At 45.7% G+C, this 22099-nt stretch overlaps 2 protein-coding genes and 1 pseudogene across 6 annotated transcripts in view; 2 read left to right on the forward strand and 1 right to left on the reverse strand.

Annotated features, from left to right (window-relative positions):
* LOC144697869 (uncharacterized) overlaps positions 1–6774 on the forward strand; it is an 84067-nt gene extending 77293 nt beyond the window's left edge. Inside the window, 2 exon segments of the mRNA XM_078569838.1 lie at positions 529–1489; positions 5847–6774. Of these exon segments, the coding sequence (XP_078425964.1) occupies positions 529–1311 (783 nt within the window). The 3' untranslated portion in view covers positions 1312–1489; positions 5847–6774.
* LOC144697271 (uncharacterized) overlaps positions 1–22099 on the reverse strand; it is a 407386-nt gene that overhangs the window by 343743 nt on the left and 41544 nt on the right. Inside the window, exons 1-3 of one of the 4 annotated variants that reach the window (XM_078569214.1) lie at positions 10589–10641; positions 9829–9902; positions 7503–9719 (exon numbers count right to left, since the gene is read on the reverse strand). The exons of 1 other annotated variant lie outside the window; for it this stretch is intronic. In XM_078569214.1, the coding sequence (XP_078425340.1) occupies positions 8993–9505 (513 nt within the window). In that variant the 5' untranslated portion in view covers positions 9506–9719; positions 9829–9902; positions 10589–10641 and the 3' untranslated portion in view covers positions 7503–8992. Of the gene's footprint in view, positions 1–7502; positions 9720–9828; positions 9903–10588; positions 10642–22099 lie in introns of those variants that run through there. 2 more of the 4 variants (XM_078569215.1, XR_013580325.1) reach the window with 2 other exon arrangements.
* On the forward strand, positions 10907–20825 carry LOC144696996 (uncharacterized; annotated as a pseudogene). The gene is made up of 2 exons (XR_013580290.1): positions 10907–10978; positions 18855–20825. The product of XR_013580290.1 is annotated as an uncharacterized LOC144696996 (transcript).

Here is a 22099-nt window from a genome sequence, read left to right on the forward strand (position 1 = left end):
ATTTCTCCTCATCCAGTACTGGATTTCAGACAGGTCAGGATGGTGTGTGGTGATGGTGTTCACATACACCTATTACCCTGGTCCTTCGAGGTGGTGGAGGTTGAGGATTTGTGAAGTTCTGTCAAAGTTCTGGTCGAGTTATGAATACATAAAATCTCTTTCCTCCACCCCTGCCTCTCTCATCTCTCTTTCTCAATCTCTCTCTCTCTCTTTCTCCACTCCCATAGTGTCCAGAGTCTTGTGTAGCCCAGACCAGGTGGCAGGTTCCCTTCGCTGAAGATATTAGTGAACCAGCTGAGTTTTTATGACAATCTGGCAGTTTTCGTCGTCACTTTTTCCTAGTGCCAGCCCCACAAATTACTGGATTCAGCTCAATTTCACAACCTGCCTTTGTGTTTTTCTGGGTTCTCTCTCACTCCCTTTTTTCTGTTTTAAATGAATTCCACAGGATATTAGAAGAGGCGGATTTGCAGTCGGCAAACTGAAACCAAATATCACATCAGGATCTGTTGGACTCACCTCACCTGACCTGAATATCATCAGATTTTGAACATGGAAGGAAAAACCACTATTCACAGCGGAGAGAAACTGTACACGTGTTCTGTGTGTGGTCGAAGCTTTAGGCAATCATCTGGCCTGTCAAGACACAAGCGCAGTCACACGGGGGAGAAACCATGGAAATGTGGGGACTGTGGGAAGGGATTCAGATCCCCGTCTGAGCTGGAAATTCACCAACGCAGTCACACCGGGGAGAGGCCGTTCACCTGCTCTGAATGTGGGAAGGGATTCACTCAATTATCCACCCTGGTGACACATCAGCGAGTTCACACTGGGGAAAGGCCATTCACGTGCACTAAATGTGGGAAGGGATTCACTCAGTTATCCAACCTGCTGACACACCAGCAAGTTCACACTGAAGAGAGACCTTTTAAATGCCCAGAATGCGGGAAGTGCTATAAATGTTCCAGGGAACTGATGTCCCATCAACGCGTTCACAGTGAAGAGAGACCTTTTAAATGTCCATACTGTGTGAAGTGCTATAAATGTTCCAGGGAACTGATGTCCCATCAACGTGTTCACACTGACGAGAGACCGTTCAGGTGTCATTACTGTGGGACTGGGTTCAGGTGGTCATCTCAACTCACTGAACACCAGCGAATTCACACTGGGGAGAGGCCGTTCACTTGCTCTGAGTGTGGGAAGAGATTCACTCGGTCATCCCACCTCATGGCACATCAGCGAGTTCACAGTGATGAGAGAACTTTTAAAGCTCAGGCTGCGGGAAGTACTGTAAAAGTTCTGGGGAACTGATGTCCCATCAACATGGTCACTTTTATGAGAGACCGTTCAGGTGCACTCACTGCGGGACTGGGTTCAGGCGATCATCTCAACTTATCGTACACCAGCGAATTCACACTGGAGAGAGACCATTCACCTGCTCTGAGTGTGGGAAGAGATTCACTCAGAAATTCAACCTCCTGAAGCAGCGGCGAGTTCACAAGTGGCTGCAGGAGTTGGATTTTGCTATTAATCACATTAGGATGCCACCATGTTCATGGGGGTCTGTTTCTGCTGATGTTAATAAATTCCTGCCCAGTTATAGGTATTAATATTCTGGATACAAGTCAATGAAGCCTAGTTCTGTCAGACACAGGCTGGCAAATCTTTTTAGTATCTCTAACACAAGTTAATTCCTTTTGAAGGGCTCTCACTCTCCCCTGTCTCCTCCATCTTCGTCTCCAACAAGTGCGAGAAGCTCATGGACTTTTGTGTCACTGAGATTAAGCTGCGTCTGCTGCCCCAGCCACATCCCTCCCTTCCCCCAGCCCACCAGGCCAAACTACCACTAACATTCCTCTTTGAGCCCTGAAATAATATCTTTCTCCTGTTTCTATTCTATCATGTGTCATGCCCTGTCAGAGCTCATCTTGTCCGTGAGACTTTCTGCCCCCTTGACCTTATTCCCACTAATTTGCTGACCATCAATCTTCCTCATGTTAGCTGATACTGTTAACAGTTCTTTCCCTGTATTGCTGAAAAAAGACATTTTGTCAAAGCTTTTCATCTTGCAGTCATCAGGACAATCGCAAGAATACTAATGTTGGGGAAAGCAACAACTTTATACTGTATGACTAGAGAGTGCTGATTGGTTGGCAAGTGGACTTTGATTGGTAAAGGCGTTGACATGGAGAATGCACCAGTTAATGGTGACTGAAAGTTAACTGCCAAGCATTGTTTGAAATTTAAACTAGGCGGCTTGACTCTGATTGGTCAAGGCATTGCCCTGAGGAATTGAATGGCTATCACTTTGTGTTATGCTAGGTATGTAGGCCATATGTCCCAAAGACTGGCAGATCATATTAAACAGCATGTCCTTTCCACTGTTCACTGTCAAATCCGAGACTCGGGTCCTTGTTTACCTGAAGCAGTGATCCCTGTGCTCCTAAGGGCTTCAGAGACTTAACAACCTACAGCAGGCACCTCAGAGCACTGGAGAAGTCCCACCAGCAGTGCCTTCCCAAGATCCTTCAAATCCGGTGGATGAACTCTTGGAAGGTGTACAAGACGGGTTTTTTTAGACCAGTATGTTGAGCAACCGACTAGGGAACAGACTATCCTAGGTTTGGGATTGTGCAATGAGAAGGAATTAATTAATAATCTTGTGTGAGGTCCTTTAGGGAACAGTGACCATAACATGATAGAATTCTTCATTAGAATGGAAAGTGAAGCAGTCCGATCTGAAACTAAGGTCTTAAATCTAAACAAAGGAAACTACAAAGGTAGGAGGCATGAGTTGACTAAGATAGATTGAGGAACGTCATTAAAAGGCATCACAGTGGATAGGCCGGTGGCTAATATTTAAGGAACGAATGTATGCATTGCAACGGTTATGCATCCCTTTCTGGTGCAAAACCACAACAGGAAAAGCTTCCTTACCATGGCTAACAAAAGAAATTTAGATAGTATTAGAGCCAAAGAGTAGTCATATAAAGTTGCTAGAAAAAGGAGCAAGTCTGAGGATTGTGAGCAGTTTAGAATTCAGCAAAGGAGAACCAAGAGATTGATTAAGAGGGGAAAAATAGAGTATGAGAGTAAACTTGCAAGGAACATAAAAGAGGACTGTAAAAGCTTCTATAAGTACGTAAAAAGAAAAAAAAATAAGTAAAGACAAATGTAGGTCCCTTACAGTCCAAAATAGGAGAATTTATAATAGAAATCAAGGAAATGGCAGAACAATTAAATAACTATTTTAGTTCTGTGTTCACAGAAGAAGACACAAATAACTTCCCAGAAATAATAAGGAACCAAGGGTCTAGTGAGAAGGAGGAATTGAAGGAAATTAGTATTACTAAAACAATACTTATGGAGAAATTAATGGGATTGAAAGCCAGTAAATCCCCGGGGCCTGATATCTACATCCCAGGGTACTAAAGCAGGTGGCCATGGAAATAGTGGATGCTTTGGTTGTCATCTTCCAAAATTCTGTAGATTCTGGAACAGTCCCGTCAGATTGGAGGGTGGCAAATGTAACCCCACTATTTAAAAAAGGAGGGAGGGATAAAACAGTGAATTACAGAATGGTTAGCTTAACATCAGAAGTAGGGGAAATGCTGGAGTCTATTATAAAGGATGTAATAACAGGACACTAAGAACATAGCCACGGGATTAGACAAAGTCAACATGGATTTATGAAAGGGAAATCATGTTTGAAAAACCTACTGGAGTTCTTTGAGAACGTAACTAGCAGAACAGATGAGGGGGAACCAGTGGTTGTGGTGTATTTGGATTTTCAAGCTTTTGATAAAGTCCCACATAAGAGGTTATTGTGTAAAATTAAAGCACATGGGATTGGGGTAAAATATTGGTGTGGATTGAGAATTGGTTAGCAGACAGAAATCAGAGGGTAGGAATAAACGGGTCAATTTTGGAGTGGCAGGGGGTGACTAGTGGGGTACTGCAGGGTTCAGTGCTGGGGCCTCAGCTATTCACAATATACATCAATGATTTGGATGAGGGAACCAAATGTAATATTTCCAAGTTTGCTGATGATGCAGAATTTGGTGGAAATGAGAGCAATGAGGAGGATGCTAAGAGGTTTAAAGGCGATTTCGACAAGTTGAGCGAGTGGACAAATGCATGGCAGATGCAGTATAATGTGGATAAGTGTGAAGTTATCCACTTCAGTAGGAAAAACAAAATGGCAGAATATTATTTAAATGGTGATAGATTGGGAAATGTTGATGTACAAAGGGACCTGGGTGTCCTTGTACACCAGTGACTGAAAGCAAGCATGCAGGTGGAGCAAGCAGTTAGGAAGGCAGATGGTATGTTCATTGCGAGAGGACTTGAGTACAGGAGCAAAGATGACTTACTGCAGCTGTACAGGGCTTTGGTGAGATCACACCTGGTATATTATGTGCAGTTATGGTCTCCTTACCTACGAAAGGATATACTTGCCATAGAGGGAGTGCAGCGAAGGTTGACCAGACTGATTCCTGGGATGGTAGGATTGTCGTATGAGGATAGATTGGGCCGACTAGGCCTGTATTCACTGGAGTTTAGAGCAGTGAGAGGGAATCTCACTGAAATGTATAAAATTATGACAGGGATGTTTCCTCTGGCTGGGTGTCTAGAACAAGGAGTCACAATCTCAGGATACGGGGTAGGCCATTTAGGACTGAGATGAAGAGAAACTTCTTCACCCAGAGGGTGGTGAACCTGTGGAATTCTCGACCACAGAGGCTGTGGAGGCCAAGTCACTTAATATATTTAAGAAGAAAATGGATAGTTTTCTGGACTCTAAAGGCATCAAGGGATATGGGGAGAGTGGGTGTATGTCATTGAGATAGAGGATCATCCATGATCATATTGAATGGTAGAATCTGTCGAAGGGCTGAATGACCTACTCCTGCTTCTATTTTCAATGTTTCTATGGTCCAACAGCAGTGTCCACTCCCAGGCCAACCTGACCAGCATCGAGGCGTGAATCACTCAAAACAAGCTCCATTGGGTGGGTCATGTTTCTATTACTGACATCAGACTCCCGAAGCAACTGTTCTGCTTGGAACTCAGTCACAGCAGGAGATGATCAGGAGGACGGCAGACACTTTAATGAGCTCCTCAACACGCACCCTGAAGAGATCAGATATCCCCACCCATTCATGGGAGACCCTGGTTTGTGAACTGTCAAAATGGAGAAGGTTCATTCGGGAAGGCACCAAATACATCGAGAGACTTGGTTGGTAACATGCAGAGGGGAACACAGAGGCATTTGAGAGAGCGCATAAACCTCTAAACAACCCACCTATTCAACCTTTCAGGCATAATCTGCCCTGCATGTGGCAGAATCGGCAGATCAGGCATTGAACTTATCAGCCATCTCAGAACCCATCAAACCAGAGTGGAAACAAATCATCCTTGATCCCGAGGCACTGCCTAATATATAGGCAGTTTGGTCAGAGGTGGGGCTCCCTTCCCAGTGACAGGCCCAGGTTCTCCAGGCTACCGGTTGCCATTTGAGAGAGGAGGGCGGGGCTTGTCCAGCCAGCAGGGCGCATGCCTGGCCATCTTGGCGAGGGGTCATCAGGTAATCAAGGCTTCAGCATCCCAGTGACCAGGAGAGAAAATGATTGACTCATCAATTTTATTCTCAGTCTGCACACACGAGCTGGAGAACTGGGAATTGAGGACTGAAACGTAATTGGAATCTGCACAGGGAAGAGGGGGAGTGTGTGGGATGGGGATTTACAGCTTTGAGGGAAAACATGTTCCAGAGAAACTCAAGTCATCTGTTCTGAATTTCTATCCTGGACTGACATGATGACTTTTGTGAACCTTTTTTACAGGGCATTGGTAGGTGAGGACTGGCAGACAGGAAACTCAAACTAAACAACACGTCAAGATCTAAGTCACTCGATTTATCAGCACCCAGATATCATCAGCCTTTAATGTGAAAAGAGAAATGTTTGTCTGTTCTGTTTGTGGGAAAAGATCTCAAGCATCAGTGTGACTGGAAAAGCACCAAGACACACACACCAGAGTGAGAATGTTCCAGCGCACTGATTGTGGAAAAAGCTTTAACCAGTTACACAGCCTAGTAAAAACATCACACCATTCACAGTGAGGAGAAACCGTACACGTGTTCTGTGTGAACGAGGCTTCAACCGATCACCAACCTGGACAGACACAAGGACACCGACACCATGGAGAAACCATGTAAATGTCAGGACTGTGGGAATGGATTCAATTACCCGTCTGGCCTGGAAATTCATCGACGCATTCACACTGGGGAAAACCATTCATGTGTTCAGAGTGTGGGAAGGGATTCACTCAGTTATCCAGCTTACATACCCACCAGAGAAATCACTCTGGGGAGAGGCTGTTCACCTGCCACAAACGTGGAAAGGGATTTGCCGATTCATCCACCCCCCTGCTGAAACACCAGCGAGTTCACACTGATGAGGGACCTTTTCAATGTCCAGATTGCTGGAAGTACTATAAAAGTTCCAGGGAACTGATGCGCCATTAACGTGTTCATACTGGGTAGAGACCGTTTATCTGCTCAGTGTGGGGGAAGGAGTTCACTCATTCATCCAACCTCCTGAGACACCAGCGAGTTCACTCTGATACGAGAACTTTTAAATGTTCTGACTGTGAGGAGAGCTTAAAAAATAGCAGGGATCTGCTGAGACATCAGTGCGTTCACCTGCTCCGTGTGTGGGGAATGATTCTCTCGGGCATTCACTCTGCTGTAACACCAGCGAGTTCACACAGGGAAGAGACCGTCCACCTGCTCCATATGTGGGGAAGGAATCACTCATTTATCCCACCTGTTGAGACACCAACAAGTTTATGAGTGACTGCGGGGGTTGGATTCTGCTGTTATCGCTGCTGTTAATCACATCCAGGACTGAACAAGTGGGTTAACCCTGAGGTGTGTGAGAAATGTGTCCCAACCGCGCTCTCCCATGGTTCAGAGCTCCTAGACACGGAACAGAAGGCTCCTTTACAACTGGGTTTAGAGACAGGAAGAACAACGGTGAATGCTGGAAATGTGCTGTCAAATCAAAGATTGATATAAAACTGTGATCTGTTACTGAATGAAAGTGCAACGGCAGGTTTAAGTTTCCAATCTGAAAATGACTGTGGTAATTATGGTACGAGGATTTAAAATGTTTGTGTGACAATCCTGAGTTTACAATTGTAAGGCAATAGCAACAATAAGTTGTATTTCAATATGAAACCTTTAACCTCTCTCACCTTCCATTAACTTCGATGTAATGGAAACTGACAGTTGGAAACTGTCGACATTTGAAAGATATTTACAAATGATTCGAGGGTTTCTTACAGTTGGGATCTTTCTCTGTTCTGTCCACTCGAGGTGTTAGATAGCAGACTTTCTCCTGTGAATATCGAGCTGGTGATTGGGCTTGTTCACTTTGTTGACTCTAAATGTTGAATCTTGTGGTTTCAGACACCAGATAATCAAGCTCACAACAACAGATTGTCTTTTCCTGACTTTATTAACAACACTGCAATCATACAGATAGAGTACTCAATGAAGTACTTACAAATGTTGTCATTTATATACTTCAGGATCTGTATTATAGGAATGGTGTATTGGTCTGTAATTTTAATATAATTTTAATTCAATATTCCTTCTTTTAGTATCCCATCCACCACTTCCGTTACTGATTTTTGTTATTACAGATTGTCACATTTCCATGTTTTTAACTTGATTATTTAGTCTATATATTAAATTTTATGATGTTATAGTTCAGCCTTTGAGCTGTGAATGTATTTCTCGAATAAAATACCATTATATTAAAAAGAAGGTAGTTACCCGATCCAGAGAACAGAGATGATACAGTGGATTCAGAGCTCTCTTCTCCAACTAGCTGCAGCTACAGTGGAGATATTTATATTTAACTTGTTCACTTCATCTGTGATCTGACCCTGCTCTAACCATAACAAGGATATCTGTGCATTGTTCTGAGTGTGAGCACAAGGCTGTCTCACTACCACACACACATACTGTTTCCTTTGTTCAAAAAGACCAGCTCTTTACACATCCCCTTTCTACACAATTGCAGCAAGGATGTGAGGCTAATTAATATACACCCACATTTCATAACAGCAAAGGTTCCACTGGGACAAAGGTTCAGGCATTTGCATTACAGGCAAAATACAGAGCAGCACAGGAGCACACTGACAGTTTAACAGAGTCTCAACAGCCTACAAGCTCCTGTAAAAATATATTTACTGAATGGATTTCAATTTAAACCAAGTTTACAGACTTGATGCTCTATTCACACATCAAAGGTAAGAGAGATGCTGTGGCACACATGTAAGTCCAGGAGCTGAAAATGATTAACAGACTGGGTTTTGTGTTCAGTGATCCTGGGTGTGTTACTGATACCTTCCCTGGATATCAAGGCTAGGAGAGACACTCTGGAAGGTATGAGGAGCTGGGACCTGTCCATGAGAGTAACAGGAGTTACGAAAACTGAAATAATCTGGAGTTAGAAAGGAGAAAAGACCCACAAATGAAGCAGTTGGCAACAGGACATTCATTAATCTCCTCTTACATTAGAGAAAAATGGAACAAAACACTCTGTGCATTTCCATAAAAACAGATTTATCTCACGTTCATCCAGAATATTAATAAGCTCTATAATGGGGTTGGAGTTTAACATCAGCAGAAACAAACAAACACAGCTCACCACCCACCTTCTTGAAGGCAACTCGGGATAGGCAATAAATGCTGGTCCAGCCAACGAAGCTCACATCCCGTGAATGAATCTTTAAAAAGTGATTAACAGCAGAATCCCACCCCTGTAATCACATGTGAATTTGCTGCCACCTCAGCAGGTGTTGTGACTGAGAGATTCCCTTCCCACACACACAGCAGGTAAACAGCCTCTACCCGCCATGAGTGTGTTGGTGCATCTACATCTCACTCACCCTTCTCACATTCACAATATTTCGAAGGTCATTTATTGGTATGAATACGTTGATGTGAAGTGAGGGTGCTTAACCGAGTGAATCCCTTCCCACAAATGGAGCAAGTGAATCGCCTCTCTGCAGTGTGAACTTGCTGGTGCCTCAGCAAGGTGGATGACTGAATGAATCCGTTCCCACACACGGAGCAGGTGAATGGCCTTTTCCCAGTGTGAGTCTGCTGGTGCCTCATCAGGGTGGATGACTGAGTGAATCCTTTCCCACACATGGAGCAGATGAACGGCCTCTCTCCAGTGTGAGTGTGTTGGTGTTGCATCAGGTGGTTTCTGTTTTTAAAGCTCTTCTCGCAGTCAGAACACTTTAAAGGTCTCTTATTGGAGTGAGCACATTGGTGTGACATCAGGTGTTGTGACTGAATGAAACCTTTTCCACATATGGAGCAGGTGAACGGCCTCTCCCCAGTGTGACTGCGTCGATGAATTTCGAGATGGGATGGGTAATTGAATCCTTTCCCACAGTCCCCACATTTCCATGGTTTCTCCATGGTGAGGGTGCCCTTGTGTCTCTCCAGGTTGGATGATCAGTTGAAGCTTCATCCACAGAGAGAACATGTGTATGGTTTCCCCCCACCACTGTGAATGGTGTGATGTTTTTTAGGCTGTGTTAACTGGTTAAAGCTCTTTCCACGGTCAGTGCACTGGAATATTCTCACTGTGTCTTGGTGATTTTCCAGTCATTCTGATGGTTGAAACCTTTTCCTACAGACAGAAAAAATATTTCACCTTCCAAATTCAAAGGCCAATGATACTCAAGTCCTGATGAATAGAGTGATTCTTAAATTTTGCTTTGAAGCTTGGTTTGAGTTACCTGCCTGTGAATCCTCCATTTCTAAGGCAGTGTAAAAGAACTTTACAGAAGTGATCATTATAAGCAGGGGTACCCTGTAAAAGGAGATTACCAAAATCACCACTATCAGTCCAGATAGAAATTCAGAACAGACAATTCTGGTTTCTATGGAGCACTTTTCCCTCTCTCGTTCCCCCAAAGCTGTAAATTCCCGTCCCACACACTCTCCCTCCTCCCTGGGCTGAAATCCAAACCCATCTCACCATTTCTTTCCTCCACTCCCAGTTTTCTCCCTCCCTCTCCTCTGCCTGGGTTCTGTCTCCAGCTCCTGTCTGCAGACTGACAATAAAATCAATGAGTCTTATTGGGGGTTTGGGGCCTCCAGCGGGTGTTTCTGAATCCTCCCCGCCCACCTCCCAGGGTTTCCTTCCTTCCCACAGATCAGATTCCTCATCGATTTGAGCCCAAAGTGTAACCTCTTATTTATTGTCCCCCCTCCCCCATCCTCTGATGTGAACCATCCTCCACTCGCTGACCCAGGATGGCGGCCGTTAACCTGGGCCTGTTCCCGGGAGGGAGAAGCCCCGCAGCTGCAAAGCAGGAGCTGACAATTATTCCTCAGGGTTTGCGGATCCACAAAGTGTTTCCAAATCCTCCCCGTCCAGCCGCCGGCTCCATCGCTCCCTCCCCCCGGGCCTGTCACCGCGGGGTAAACACGGGGCCTGGGGCCTACACCAGAAGTTGATCCAGTTCCCAGTCCAGCCGCGGTTTCCATTCCTACCCTGTGCTCACAATCTCCTCCTGCCTCCCGAACCGTCCGCTCCTCCTCCCTCTGTCACCATGACTGAAACTGAGCATGCTCAGACCGCACACCCACATTGCACCTGCGCACTGGAAGCGGGCTCACCGGACGCCGCCATCTTGGGAGAGGAAAGCGGGTCTTTGTTCAGGAAGTCAGGCGCATGGGCGGCCATCTTGGTGAGGGAAGGGAGGTTGAGGGCGGGGCTTTTTTCCCCGGTGACACGCCCGGGTTACCCAGGCAACCGGCCGCCGCCATCTTGTGCTGTGGGTTTTCCATCCGGGTCTTTAGTAAAGGAATGGACAATGAGCTGGAGTCAGTTTGAAAACTGTTCAGAGGAAGGTCTGAAATCAGATTTACATCCAGATACCTGTAAGGACAATAAAGTTTACATCAATTATGTGTTTAAAATGAAATCAGAATGCTGGAAATACTCAGTTCTGAAGAAGAATCATATTGGATTGGAAATGTTAAATCTGTTTCTCTCTCTTCACAGAAGCTGCCAAACCTGCTGAGGATTTCCAGAACTTTCTGTTTTTATTTCAGATTTCCAGCATCCACAGTATTTTACTAAAATTATGTTTCTTTGCAATTTTGTTGCATAATTATTTCAGAGTAAAATAATTGTTACTATTTAAATATACAAATCAGTGATATTTATTTGTGTAACTGAGACTCGGTTATTCAGGAACAATGTTAGAAATCACTTCACAGAAAATATGGCGGAAATCTGGAATTCTGTTGAGATTTCATCAGTTAACAATTTAAAAACTGAGATTGCTGGACATTTGTGAGACAAGAGTATTGAGGGCAAAACAAAAACAGAATTACCTGGAAAAACTCAGCAGGTCTGGCAGCATCAGCGGAGAAGAAACGAGTTGACGTTTCGAGTCCTCATGACCCTTCAACAGAACTGAGTAATATTAGGAGAAGGGTGAAATATAAGCTGGTTTAAGGTGGGGTGGGGGGGGTGGTGGTGGGTGGAGAGAACTTGCGGGGGGTGGGGGGATGGTGGTTGTAGGGACAAGCAAGCAGTGATAGGAGCAGATAATCAAAAGATGTCACAGACAAAGGAACAAAGAGGTGTTGAAGGTGGTGATATTATCTAAGAGAATGTGCTAATTAAGAATGGATGGCAGGACACTCAAGGTACCGCTCTAGTGGGGGTGGGGTGGAAAGACTGACAGGGCATTACAGGTATAGATTTAAAAATAATGGAAATAGGTGGGAAAAGAAAAATCTATCTAAATTATTGGAAAAAACAAAAGAGAGGGGGAAGAAACGGAAAGTGGGTGGCGATGGAGGGGGGAGTTCAAGATCTAAAGTTGTTGAATTCAATATTCAGTCCGGAAGGCTGTAAAGTGCCTAGTCGGAAGATGAGGTGCTGTTCCTCCAGTTTGCGTTGGGCTTCACTGGAACAATGCATGGAGGAACAGCACCTCATCTTCCGACTAGGCACTTTACAGCCTTCCGGACTGAATATTGAATTCAACAACTTTAGATCTTGAGCTCCCTCCTCCATCGCCACCCACTTTCCGTTTCTTCCCCCTCCCTTTTGTTTTTTCCAATAATTTATATAGATTTTTCATTTCCCACCTACTTCCATTATTTTTAAATCTATACCTGTAATGCCCTGTCAGTCTTTCCACCCCACCCCCAATAAAGCTGTACCTTGCGTGTCCTGCCATCCATTCTTAATTAGAACATTCTCTTAGATAATATCACCACCTTCAACACCTCTTTGTTCCTTTGTCTGTGACATCTTTTGATTATCTGCTCCTATCACTGCTTGCTTGTCCCTACAACCACCCCCCCACCACCCCCCTCGCCACCAACTTCTCTCCCCCCACCCCCCCACCTTAAACCAACTTATATTTCACCCTTCTCCTAATATTACTCAGTTCTGTTGAAGGGTCATGAGGACTCGAAACGTCAACTCTTTTCTTCTCCGCCAATGCTGCCAGACCTGCTGAGTTTTTTCAGGTAATTCTGTTTTTGTTTTGGATTTCCAGCATCCGCAGTAGTTTTTTGTTTTTATAAGAGTATTGAGGGTTATGGAATCAAGGCATGTGGATAGATTTAATGTAGAAATCAGGCATCTACCTGATGCCTGAAAGAGGGTCTTGCATCAAGAATTCAAGGAGTTATGCAGTAGACTAAAAAGCAGGACCTCTCAGGGTGTAATCTCTAGATTCCTCCCAGTGCCACGTGCTAACGAGCACAGAAATAGGAGAATCACGCAGATGAATACGTGGCTTAAGAGTTGGTGCAGGAGGGAGGGTTTTAGATTCCTGGATCACTGGGACCGTTTCTGGGGGAGGTGGGATCTGTAAAAGCAGGACGGTCTACATCTGAACCAGAGCGGGATTAACATTCTTGCGGGCGGGTTGCTAGTGCTGCTGGGAGGAATTTAAACTAATTCGGCAGGGGGATGGGACACAAAATGTTAGAAGAATAGGGACACATCATAATACAGTAAAACAATCAAGTCAGAGGGAGTACAGCTGCAAGTTTCAAGGGAGTAAAGAAAGGCTGGATGGCCTTTAATGCTAGCAGTATTACAGGTAAAACGGATGAGTTAAGGGTGAGGATTGAGGCGTGGAATTGTGATATAGTAGCCATCACTGAGACGTGGTCGAGAGAGGAGCAGGATTGGCAGCTCAACATTCCGGGATACAGAATCTTCAGGAGAGACAGGGGAGGCGGTAAAAGAGGAGAAGGCATTGCGTTATTAGTTAAGGAGTCAGTTACTGCAGTAAGGAGAGATGATATCTTGGAGGGGGCATCGAATGAAGCTTTGTGGGTAGAGCTTAGGAATGAAAAAGGGGCAGCCACATTGTTAGGTGTTTATTATAGACCCCCAGATAGTCAGCGGGAAATTGAGGAGCAAATATGTGCATAATTTGCGGATGTGTGTAAAAACAATAACAATAGGGTAATTATATTAGGTGATTTCAGCTTTCCTAACATTAATTGGGATAGACATAGTGTCTATCTTGGATGGAGTGGATTTCTTGAAATGTGTAAAGGAGAACTTTTTAGGTCAATATGTAGAGGGTCCAACAAGGGACGGTGCAGTGCTGGACCCAATTCTTGGGAATGAAGCCAGACAGGTGGCTGAGGTGCTGGTGGGGGAGCATTTTAGTGACAGCGACCACAACATGGTACAATTTAATAAAATAAAAGCAAAATACTGCGGATGCTGGAAATCTGAAACAAAAACAAAAATAGCTGGAAAAACTCAGCAGGTCTGGCAGCATCTGCGGAGAGGAAGAACACAGTTAACGTTTCGAGTCCGTATGACTCTTCATCAGAACTAAGGAAATATAGAAATTAGGTGAAATATAAGCTGGTTGACGCGGGTGGGACAGTCTACCTGGATAGAAGGCCAGTGATAGGTGAAGGCAAAGAAGAGATTGCCAAAGATGTCATAGACAAAAGGACAAAGGGGTGTTGATGGTGGTGATATTAGCTAAGGAATGTGCTCATGGTGACATTAAGGGTAGAAAGCAGGACGAGCAAGTGACAGGTAGCCCAAATGGTGGTGGGGGGGGGGAAGGGATCGAAATAGGCTGAAAGGTGGAAGTAAAACAATAGATGGAAATAAATTTTAAAATAATGGAAATTGGTGGGAAAAGAAAAATATATTTTAAAAATTATGAATTATTGGGAAAAGGAGGATCGGAAAGGGGGTGGGGATGGAGGAGAGAGTTCACGATCTGAAGTTGTTGAATTCAATATTCAGTCTGGAAGGCTGTAAAGTACCTAATCGGAAGATGAAGTGCTGTTCCTCCAGTTTGCGTTGAGCTTCACTGGAACATTGCAGCAGGCCAAGGACGGACCTGTGGGCATGAGAGCAGGGTGGTGTGTTGAAATGGCAAGCGACAGGGAAGTCTGGGTCATGCTTGCGGACAGACTGAAGGTGTTCTGCAAAGCGATCACCCAGTCTGCATTTGGGGTCTCGTATGTAGAGGAGACCGCATTGGGAGCAGCAAGTGAAGTGCTGCCTCACTTGAAAGGAGCGTTTGGACCCTTGGACTGTGAGGACGGGGGAAGTAAAGGAGCCGGTGTTGCACCTTCTGCGGTTGCATGGGAAGGTGCTGTGGGAGGGGGTTGAGGTGTAGAGGGTGATGAAGGAGTGGACCAGGGTGCCCTGGAGGGAACAGTCGCTACGGAATGTCGATGTGGGGGGAGTGGGCGGCGAAGGGAAGATGTGTTTGGTTGTGGCATCATGCTGGAGTTCGCGGAAATGGTGGAGGATGATCCTTTGAATGTAGAGGCTGGTGGGGTGATAAGTGAGGACAAGGAGGACCCTATCATGGCTCTGGGAGGGAGAGGAAGGTGTGAGGGCAGATGTGCGGGAGATGGGCCAGACACGGTTGAGGGCCCTGTCAACCACTGTGGGTGGAAAACCTCGGTTAAGGAAGAAGTCAGAGTCATGTCAGAGGAACTGTTTTGGAAAGTGGCATCATCAGAACAGATGCGATGGTACAATTTAAGCTTGTTATGGACAAAGAAATAGACAAGTTGCAAAAAAATGTTTTGGATTGGGGGAGAGCGTATTTTAGTAAAATAAGGCAGGATCTGGCCAAGGTAGACTGGGAACAGCTACTTGTGAGGAAATCTACAGAGGAGCAGTGGGGGGCGTTCAAAAAGGAAATGGGGAGGGTACAGGCTCAACATGTTCCCTCGAGTGTGATAGGAAGGAGTAACAAGCCCAGAAAACCATGGATGACCAGAGATATTCAGGGTACGATGAGAAGGAAAAGAGGCTTTTAGCAGGTACAAGGGGAGAAAATCAGCAGAGGCATTAGTGGAGTACAGAAAGTGCAGGGTGCAGCTTAAGAAAGCAATTAGGAGAGCAAAGAGGGGTTATGAGAAAGCTCTGGCTGGTAAAAGTTGGGAAAATCCCAAGATATTCCATAAGTATATCAATGGAAAGAGTAGGGCCCATTAGGGACCAAGGGAGCAATCTATAGGTGGAGCCAGAGGACATCGGCAGAGTGTTGAACGAAAACTTCACATCCGTCTTCACCCGAGAGAATGAGGATGGTATCGAACTTGGGGAGAGAGACTGTGAGGTTCTTAAGCAAATTGATATAGGGAATGACAAGGTATTGGAGGCGTTGGCAGCCTTAAAAGTGGACAAATCTCCAGGTCCAGATGATTTGTGTCCCAGATTACTGAGGGAGGCAAGGGGGGAGTTCGCAGGGGCTCTGACCCAAATTTTTAATCCCTCTCTGGCCACGGGGGTGGGGGTGGGGGTGGGGGGTGGGTGTGGTGGAGGGAGGGTGTGGAGGATTGGAGAACACTGAATGTGTTTCTGCTATTTAAGAAGGGTTGTAGAGATAAGCCAGGGAACTGCAGGCCAGTGAGTCTCACGTCAGTGGCAGGGAAACTATTGGAAAAATTTCTGAATGAGAGTATGTATCTCCACTTGGAGAGGCAAGGTTTGATCAGGGATAGTCAGCATGGCTTTGTCAGAGGGAGGTCATGCCTAACAAATTTGATTGAATTTTTTGAGGAGATGACCAGGTGTGTAGATGAGGGTAGTGCAGGTGATGTAGTTTATATGGATTTCAGCAAAGCCTTTGACAAGATCCCACATGGGAGACTTATAAAGAAGGCAAATGCACATGGATACAGGGTAATTTGATAAGGTGGATTCAAAATTGGCTTAGTTGTAGGAGGCAGAGGGTGATGACAGAAGGATGCTTTAGTGACTGGAAGCCAGTGTCCAGTGGCATACCACAGGGATCTGTGCTGGGTCCCCTATTATTCATAATTTATATTAACAACATAGATGACTATGTGGGGGGTAGGATTAGTAAGTTTGTGGATGACACAAAGATTGGCCGGGTGGTTAACAGTGAGGTTGAGTGTCTTGGGCTGCAGGAAGATTTAGACGGAATGGTCGAATGGGCAGATAAGTGGCAGATGGAATTTAACCCTGAAAAGTGTGAGGTGATACACTTTGGAAGGAGTAATTTGACAAGGAAGTATTCAATGAATGGCATGACGAAGTTCTGAAGAACAAAGGGAACTTGGCGTGTGTGTCCATAAATCTCTGAAGGTTGGGGGGCATGTTAGTGGGGTGGTGAAAAAGGCATATGGGACACTTGCCTTTATCAATCAAGGCATAGATTACAAAAGTAGGGAGGTCACGTTGGAGTTGTATAGAACCTTGGTGAGGCCACAGCTGGAGCACTGTGTGCAGTTCTGGTCGCCCATATTATAGGAAGGATGTGATTGCACTGGAGGGGGTGCAGAGGAGATTCACCAGGGTGTTGCCTGGGATTAAGTTATGAAGAGAGGTTGGCTGGACTTGGGTTGTTTTCGTTGGAGCAGAGGAGACTGAGGGGTGACCTGATTGAGGTGTACAAGATTATGAGGGACATGGACAGGGTGAATAGGGAGTAGCTGTTCCCCTTAGTTGAAGGGTCAGCCACAAGGGGACTTAAGTTCAAGGTGAGGGGCAGGAGGTTTAGGGGGAATGTAAGGAAAAACTTTTTTGCCCAGAGGGTGGTGACGGTCTGGAATGCGCTGCCTGGGAGGGTGGTGGAGGCGGGTTGCCTCACATCCTTTAAAAAGTACCTGGATGAGCACTTGGCACGTCATAACATTCAAGGCTATGGGCCAAGTGCTGGCAAATGGGATTAGGTAGGTGGGTCAGGTGTTTCTCATATGTCGGTGCAGACTCAATGGGCCGAAGGGCCTCTTCTGCATTGTGTGATTCTGTCAAAATGAAGAACAGACTATTTGAGGACCAGGACGTCAAACCTGAGTCTCAGGTCCTGGTTTACTGGGCAGCAGTGATCCCTGTGCTCCTAAAGGCTTCAGAGACTTGGACAATCTACATTACGCACCTCAGACTCTGGAGAAGTCCCACCAGCGGTGCCTTCACAAGATCCTCCAAATCCAGTGGCAAGAAAGGCAGTCCAACAGCAGCGTCCTCTCCCAAGCCACCTTACCCGGCATTGAGGGGCTGATCGCTCAAAACCAGCTCTGCTGGGTGGGACATTTGTTGGTATTCTGGACACCAGACTTCCAAAGCAACTGTTCTACTCGGGACTCAGTTACAGCAGGAAACTCCCAGGTGGACAGCGGAAAAGCTTTAGAGAACGATGTGATTGCACCGGAGAGAGTGCAGAGGAGATTCACTGGGACATTGCCTGGGCTGGAACGTTTCAGCTATGAAGAAAGACTAGACAGAGAGAGAGAGAGGCAGAGAGAGAGGGAGGGAAAGAGACATAGAGAGAGGGAGAGAGGGAGGCTGAGGGAGAGAGGGAGGCAGAGAGAGAGAGGGAGGCAGAGAGAGAGAGGGAGAGGGAAGGAGAGGGCGAGGGAGCGAGAAAGAGGGAGGGAGGGACAGGACGTATAGAGACGGCTCTATCTCCTTAGAGCAGAGAAGGCTGAGGGGGGACCTGATTGAGGTGTACAAATTTAAGAGGGGCATGGATAGGAAGAAACTTTTCCCCTTAGTGGAGGGGTCAATAACCAGGGGGCATAGATTTAAGGCGAGGGGTAGGTTTAGAGGAGATGTGAGGGAAATATTTTCACCCAGAGGGTGGGTTATCTGCAACTGCCTGAAAGGATGGTATAGGCAGGAACCCTCACAACATTTAAGTATTGAGATGAACACTTGAAATGCCACACTTTCGAAGGCTACGGGCCAAGTGCTGGAAAATGGGACGAGAGTAGATGGGGACTTGATGACCGGCACGGAAGATCAAGCATTGAACTTATCAGCCGTCTCAGAACCCAACAAATCAGAGTGGAAGCAAGTCATCCTCGATCCCGAGGGACTGCCTAAGATATAGGCAGTTTGGGCAGATCAGGGAGGTGGGCCTCCCTTCCTGGTGACAGGCCTTGGTTACTCCAGCTGCTGGTTCCCATTTGAGTGAGGAAGGCAGGGCTTGTTCAGCCAACAGGGTGCATGTGCAGCCATCTTGGTGAGAGCCAATGTAGTAGGCAGGACTTCGGGGTCCCAGTGACCAGGAAAGAAAATTATTGACTCATTGATTTTACTCTCAGTCTGCAAACAGGGAGTAGCAAACTGAACCCAGACAGAGTAGAGAGAGAAAACTGGGAATGGAGGAAAGAAACTTAACTGGATTCTGTGCAGGCAAGAGACAGAGTGTGTGAGATGTGGAGCAAAAATGAAAAACGTTCCACAGAAACTAGAACCGTCAGTTCTGAATTTCTATCCTGGACTTACAGCGATGACATTTGTAAACTCCTTTCACAGGGCATTAGAAAGGGAGGATTTACAGACAGGAAACTCAAACCAAACATCACATCAAGATCTGCCAGAACCACTCAATGCATCTGGACCTGAATATCATTGGCCTTTAAATGTGAAGGAGAAATATTTGTCTGTTCTGTCTGTGGGAAAAGATTTCAAACATCAGTGTGACTGGAAAAACACTGAGACACACACACCTGAGTGAGAGTGTTCCAGTGCACATCTGTGGAAAGAGCTTTAACCAGTTAGCCTGAAAAAGCATCGCATTGTTCACAGTGGGAGAAACTGTACATGTGTTGTGTGTGTGGATGAGGCTTCAACTAATCATCCAACCTGGAGAGACACATGGACACGGGGACGATGGAGAAACCGTGGAAATGTGAGGACTGTGGGAAAGGATTCAATTATCCGTCCCTTCTGGAAATCCATCAACGCTGCCACATTGGGGCCGGCACTTTGGAGAAACCGTGGAAATGTGAGGACTGTGGTAAAGGATTCTATTATCTACACCAGCTGGAAATGCATCGACGCAGTCACACTGGGGAGAAGCCATTCATCTGTTCCGTGTGTGGGAAGGGATTTACTCAGACATCCTGCCTCATGTTACACCAGAGAATTCACACTGAAGAGAGGCCGTTCAGCTGCACATACTGTGGAAAGAGGTTCAGGCGGTCATCCAGCCTATCTGCACACCAGCGACTTCACACTGGGGAGAGGCCATTCACCTGCTCTGTGTGTGGGAAGGGATTCACTCATTCATCTGGTTTTCAGTCACACCAACAAATTCACACTGAAGAGAAACCATTCAGCTGTACTTCCTGCAGAAAGAGGTTCAGGCATTCATCTGCCCTTGTTGAACACCAGCGAGTTCACACTGGGGAGAAGCCATTCACCTGCTCTGTGTGTGGGAGGGTATTTGCTCAGTCATCCACCCGGCTGTCACACCAGTGAATTCACACTGGGGAGAGGCCGTTTTACTGCACTTGCTGTGGAACGAGGTTCAGGCGTTCAGCTGACCTCGATTCACATAAGCGAGTTCACACCGGGGAGAGGCCGTTCACCTGCTCTGTGTGTGGGAAGGGATTCACTCAGTCATCCACCCTGCTGACACACCAGCGAGTTCACACTGGGGAGAAGCCATTCAGCTGCACTTCATGTGGGAAGAGTTTCAGGCTGCCGTCCGCCCTCACTGCTCACCAACGCACACACACTGGAGAGAGACCGTTCACCTGCTCCGTGTGTGGGAAGGGATTCACTCAGTCTGGGAGCCTGCAATTACACGAACGCACTCACACTGGGGAGAAACCATTCACCTGTTCCACGTGTGGGAAGGGATTCACTCAGTCTGGCAGCCTGCATTTACACGAACGCACTCACACCGGAGAGAAGCCATTCACCTGTTCCGTGTGTGGGAAGGGATTCACTCAGCCTTGCAGCCTGCTGAGACACCAGCGAGTTCACAAGTGACTGCAAGGATTGGATTCTGCTATTATTGCTGCTGTTAATCACGTCCAGGACTGATAGTCTGACAATATCTGGCTTGTTTCTGTTGATGTTAACAACCCTATAACTGGCTGGAGTTTAATATTCTGGAGATGTCACTGATTTTCAGGGCTGTAGTGTCCCTTTTTAAAAACACTATCTGTGTTCTTTCCCCTTAATTCAAGAACCCTCAACAGGAACTCATTTACAATAAAATTATGAACTTTTACTTCAATCTTAAATTGGTCTTTGCAAATTCAGTGTCTGACAGGTTCCACTGATTAACATCTCCAATTAAAAAGTGCGAATTAATCTTTGCTGACAGTCAGGATCAGTTCTACAGGACATGTGTGATACAAACATTTCGGAAAAACAAAGGTGACAGAGGAGATTGCAACAAACTACAGGGACATCTCACTCCTTCGTGTCACTAGGAAGGTCATCGCTGGGGTCATGCTTAAAGATTTCATCTACTTGCAGACTGAGTGTATCCAGAAGTAGAGCTGGCCGATCTACAGTGAACGTGATCTTCTCCAGATGCCAGCTATAAGAGAAGTGTAGAGAACAGGATATATCTCTTTACCTTACTAGCATAGATCTCAGGAAAGCATTTGGCACCCTCAGAAGGGTAGGTCTCGACAAGATTTTGGAGAAAATTGACTGTCCACCAAAGCTGCTCAGTTTCAGACACTCCTTTCATGGCAACATGCAGTGTCCTGATTATTGATGCCATAGGACTCTGATTATTAATTGAAATAATTCTGATTATTAATTAGCACCCTGATAAGTGCAATAATTTTCGGGTTATTGAAGCAGTAGGCAGCTGATTATTATTGCGATTGGAACTGTAATTAATGTAATTAATGCTGATTATTAATGTATTAGGATGATGATTATTTATACAATAAGATCCTGATTGTTGATGCAATGGCCACCAGAATATTAATGTAATAATATCCTGATTATTAATGTGTTGAGATCCTGAATCTTAAAGTAATTGGACTCTGATAATTAATTTAATAGGAACCTGAGCATTGATGTAATAGGATCCTCATTTTGATGCAATAGGATTCTGATTATTAATGTTACAGTGTCCTGATTGTTAAACACATTATGATCCCGATTATTAATACATTATGATCCTGATTGTTGAAGAAATCGACTTTCCAGAAAAAAATTAACACCGACCTTTTCACAAGTGTTTTTTGCAGCAACATTTGGGCCTCAGAGAGTCGTCCATTAGGCCACACCCACTAACAAAACCAAAACCGTGAGGATTTAAAGGGGCCTCACAGCTGTCAGGAAACAGTTGGAGCTCCACGGCAGCCATTGCTGCCTCGGAGCTCGCGAGCCCAAAATCTTGTCTCACACCCCATTGGGGTCACGACCCTCAGTTTGGGAAGCCCTCACTTACACGAAGACTATAAAATAGGAACTGGCTTTGAAAGCTCTTGTCACAGTCTAAACATTTAAACCCTCTCCAGTATGAAACCGTTGGTGTGTTTGGAGGCTGGATGACCGAGTGAACCCCTTCCCACGTGTGGAGCAGGTGAGCAGCCTCTCCCCAGTGTGCATGCACTGATGACTTTCCAAATCAAATGAGTAATTAATCCCTTTCCACTGTCCCCGCATTAACACAGTTTCTCCCCAGTGCGACTGAGCTTGTGTCTTGACGGGTCAGATGATCAGCTGAATCCTCGTCCAGGGATATAGGTTAAGAGTGGGCGAGTGGGATTAACCGGATTGTTCTTTGAAAGTGCCAGTGC

The sequence above is a fragment of the Cetorhinus maximus genome, chromosome 23 (genome assembly GCF_964194155.1).
Source record: "Cetorhinus maximus chromosome 23, sCetMax3.hap1.1, whole genome shotgun sequence".
Classification (NCBI taxonomy): domain Eukaryota; kingdom Metazoa; phylum Chordata; class Chondrichthyes; order Lamniformes; family Cetorhinidae; genus Cetorhinus; species Cetorhinus maximus.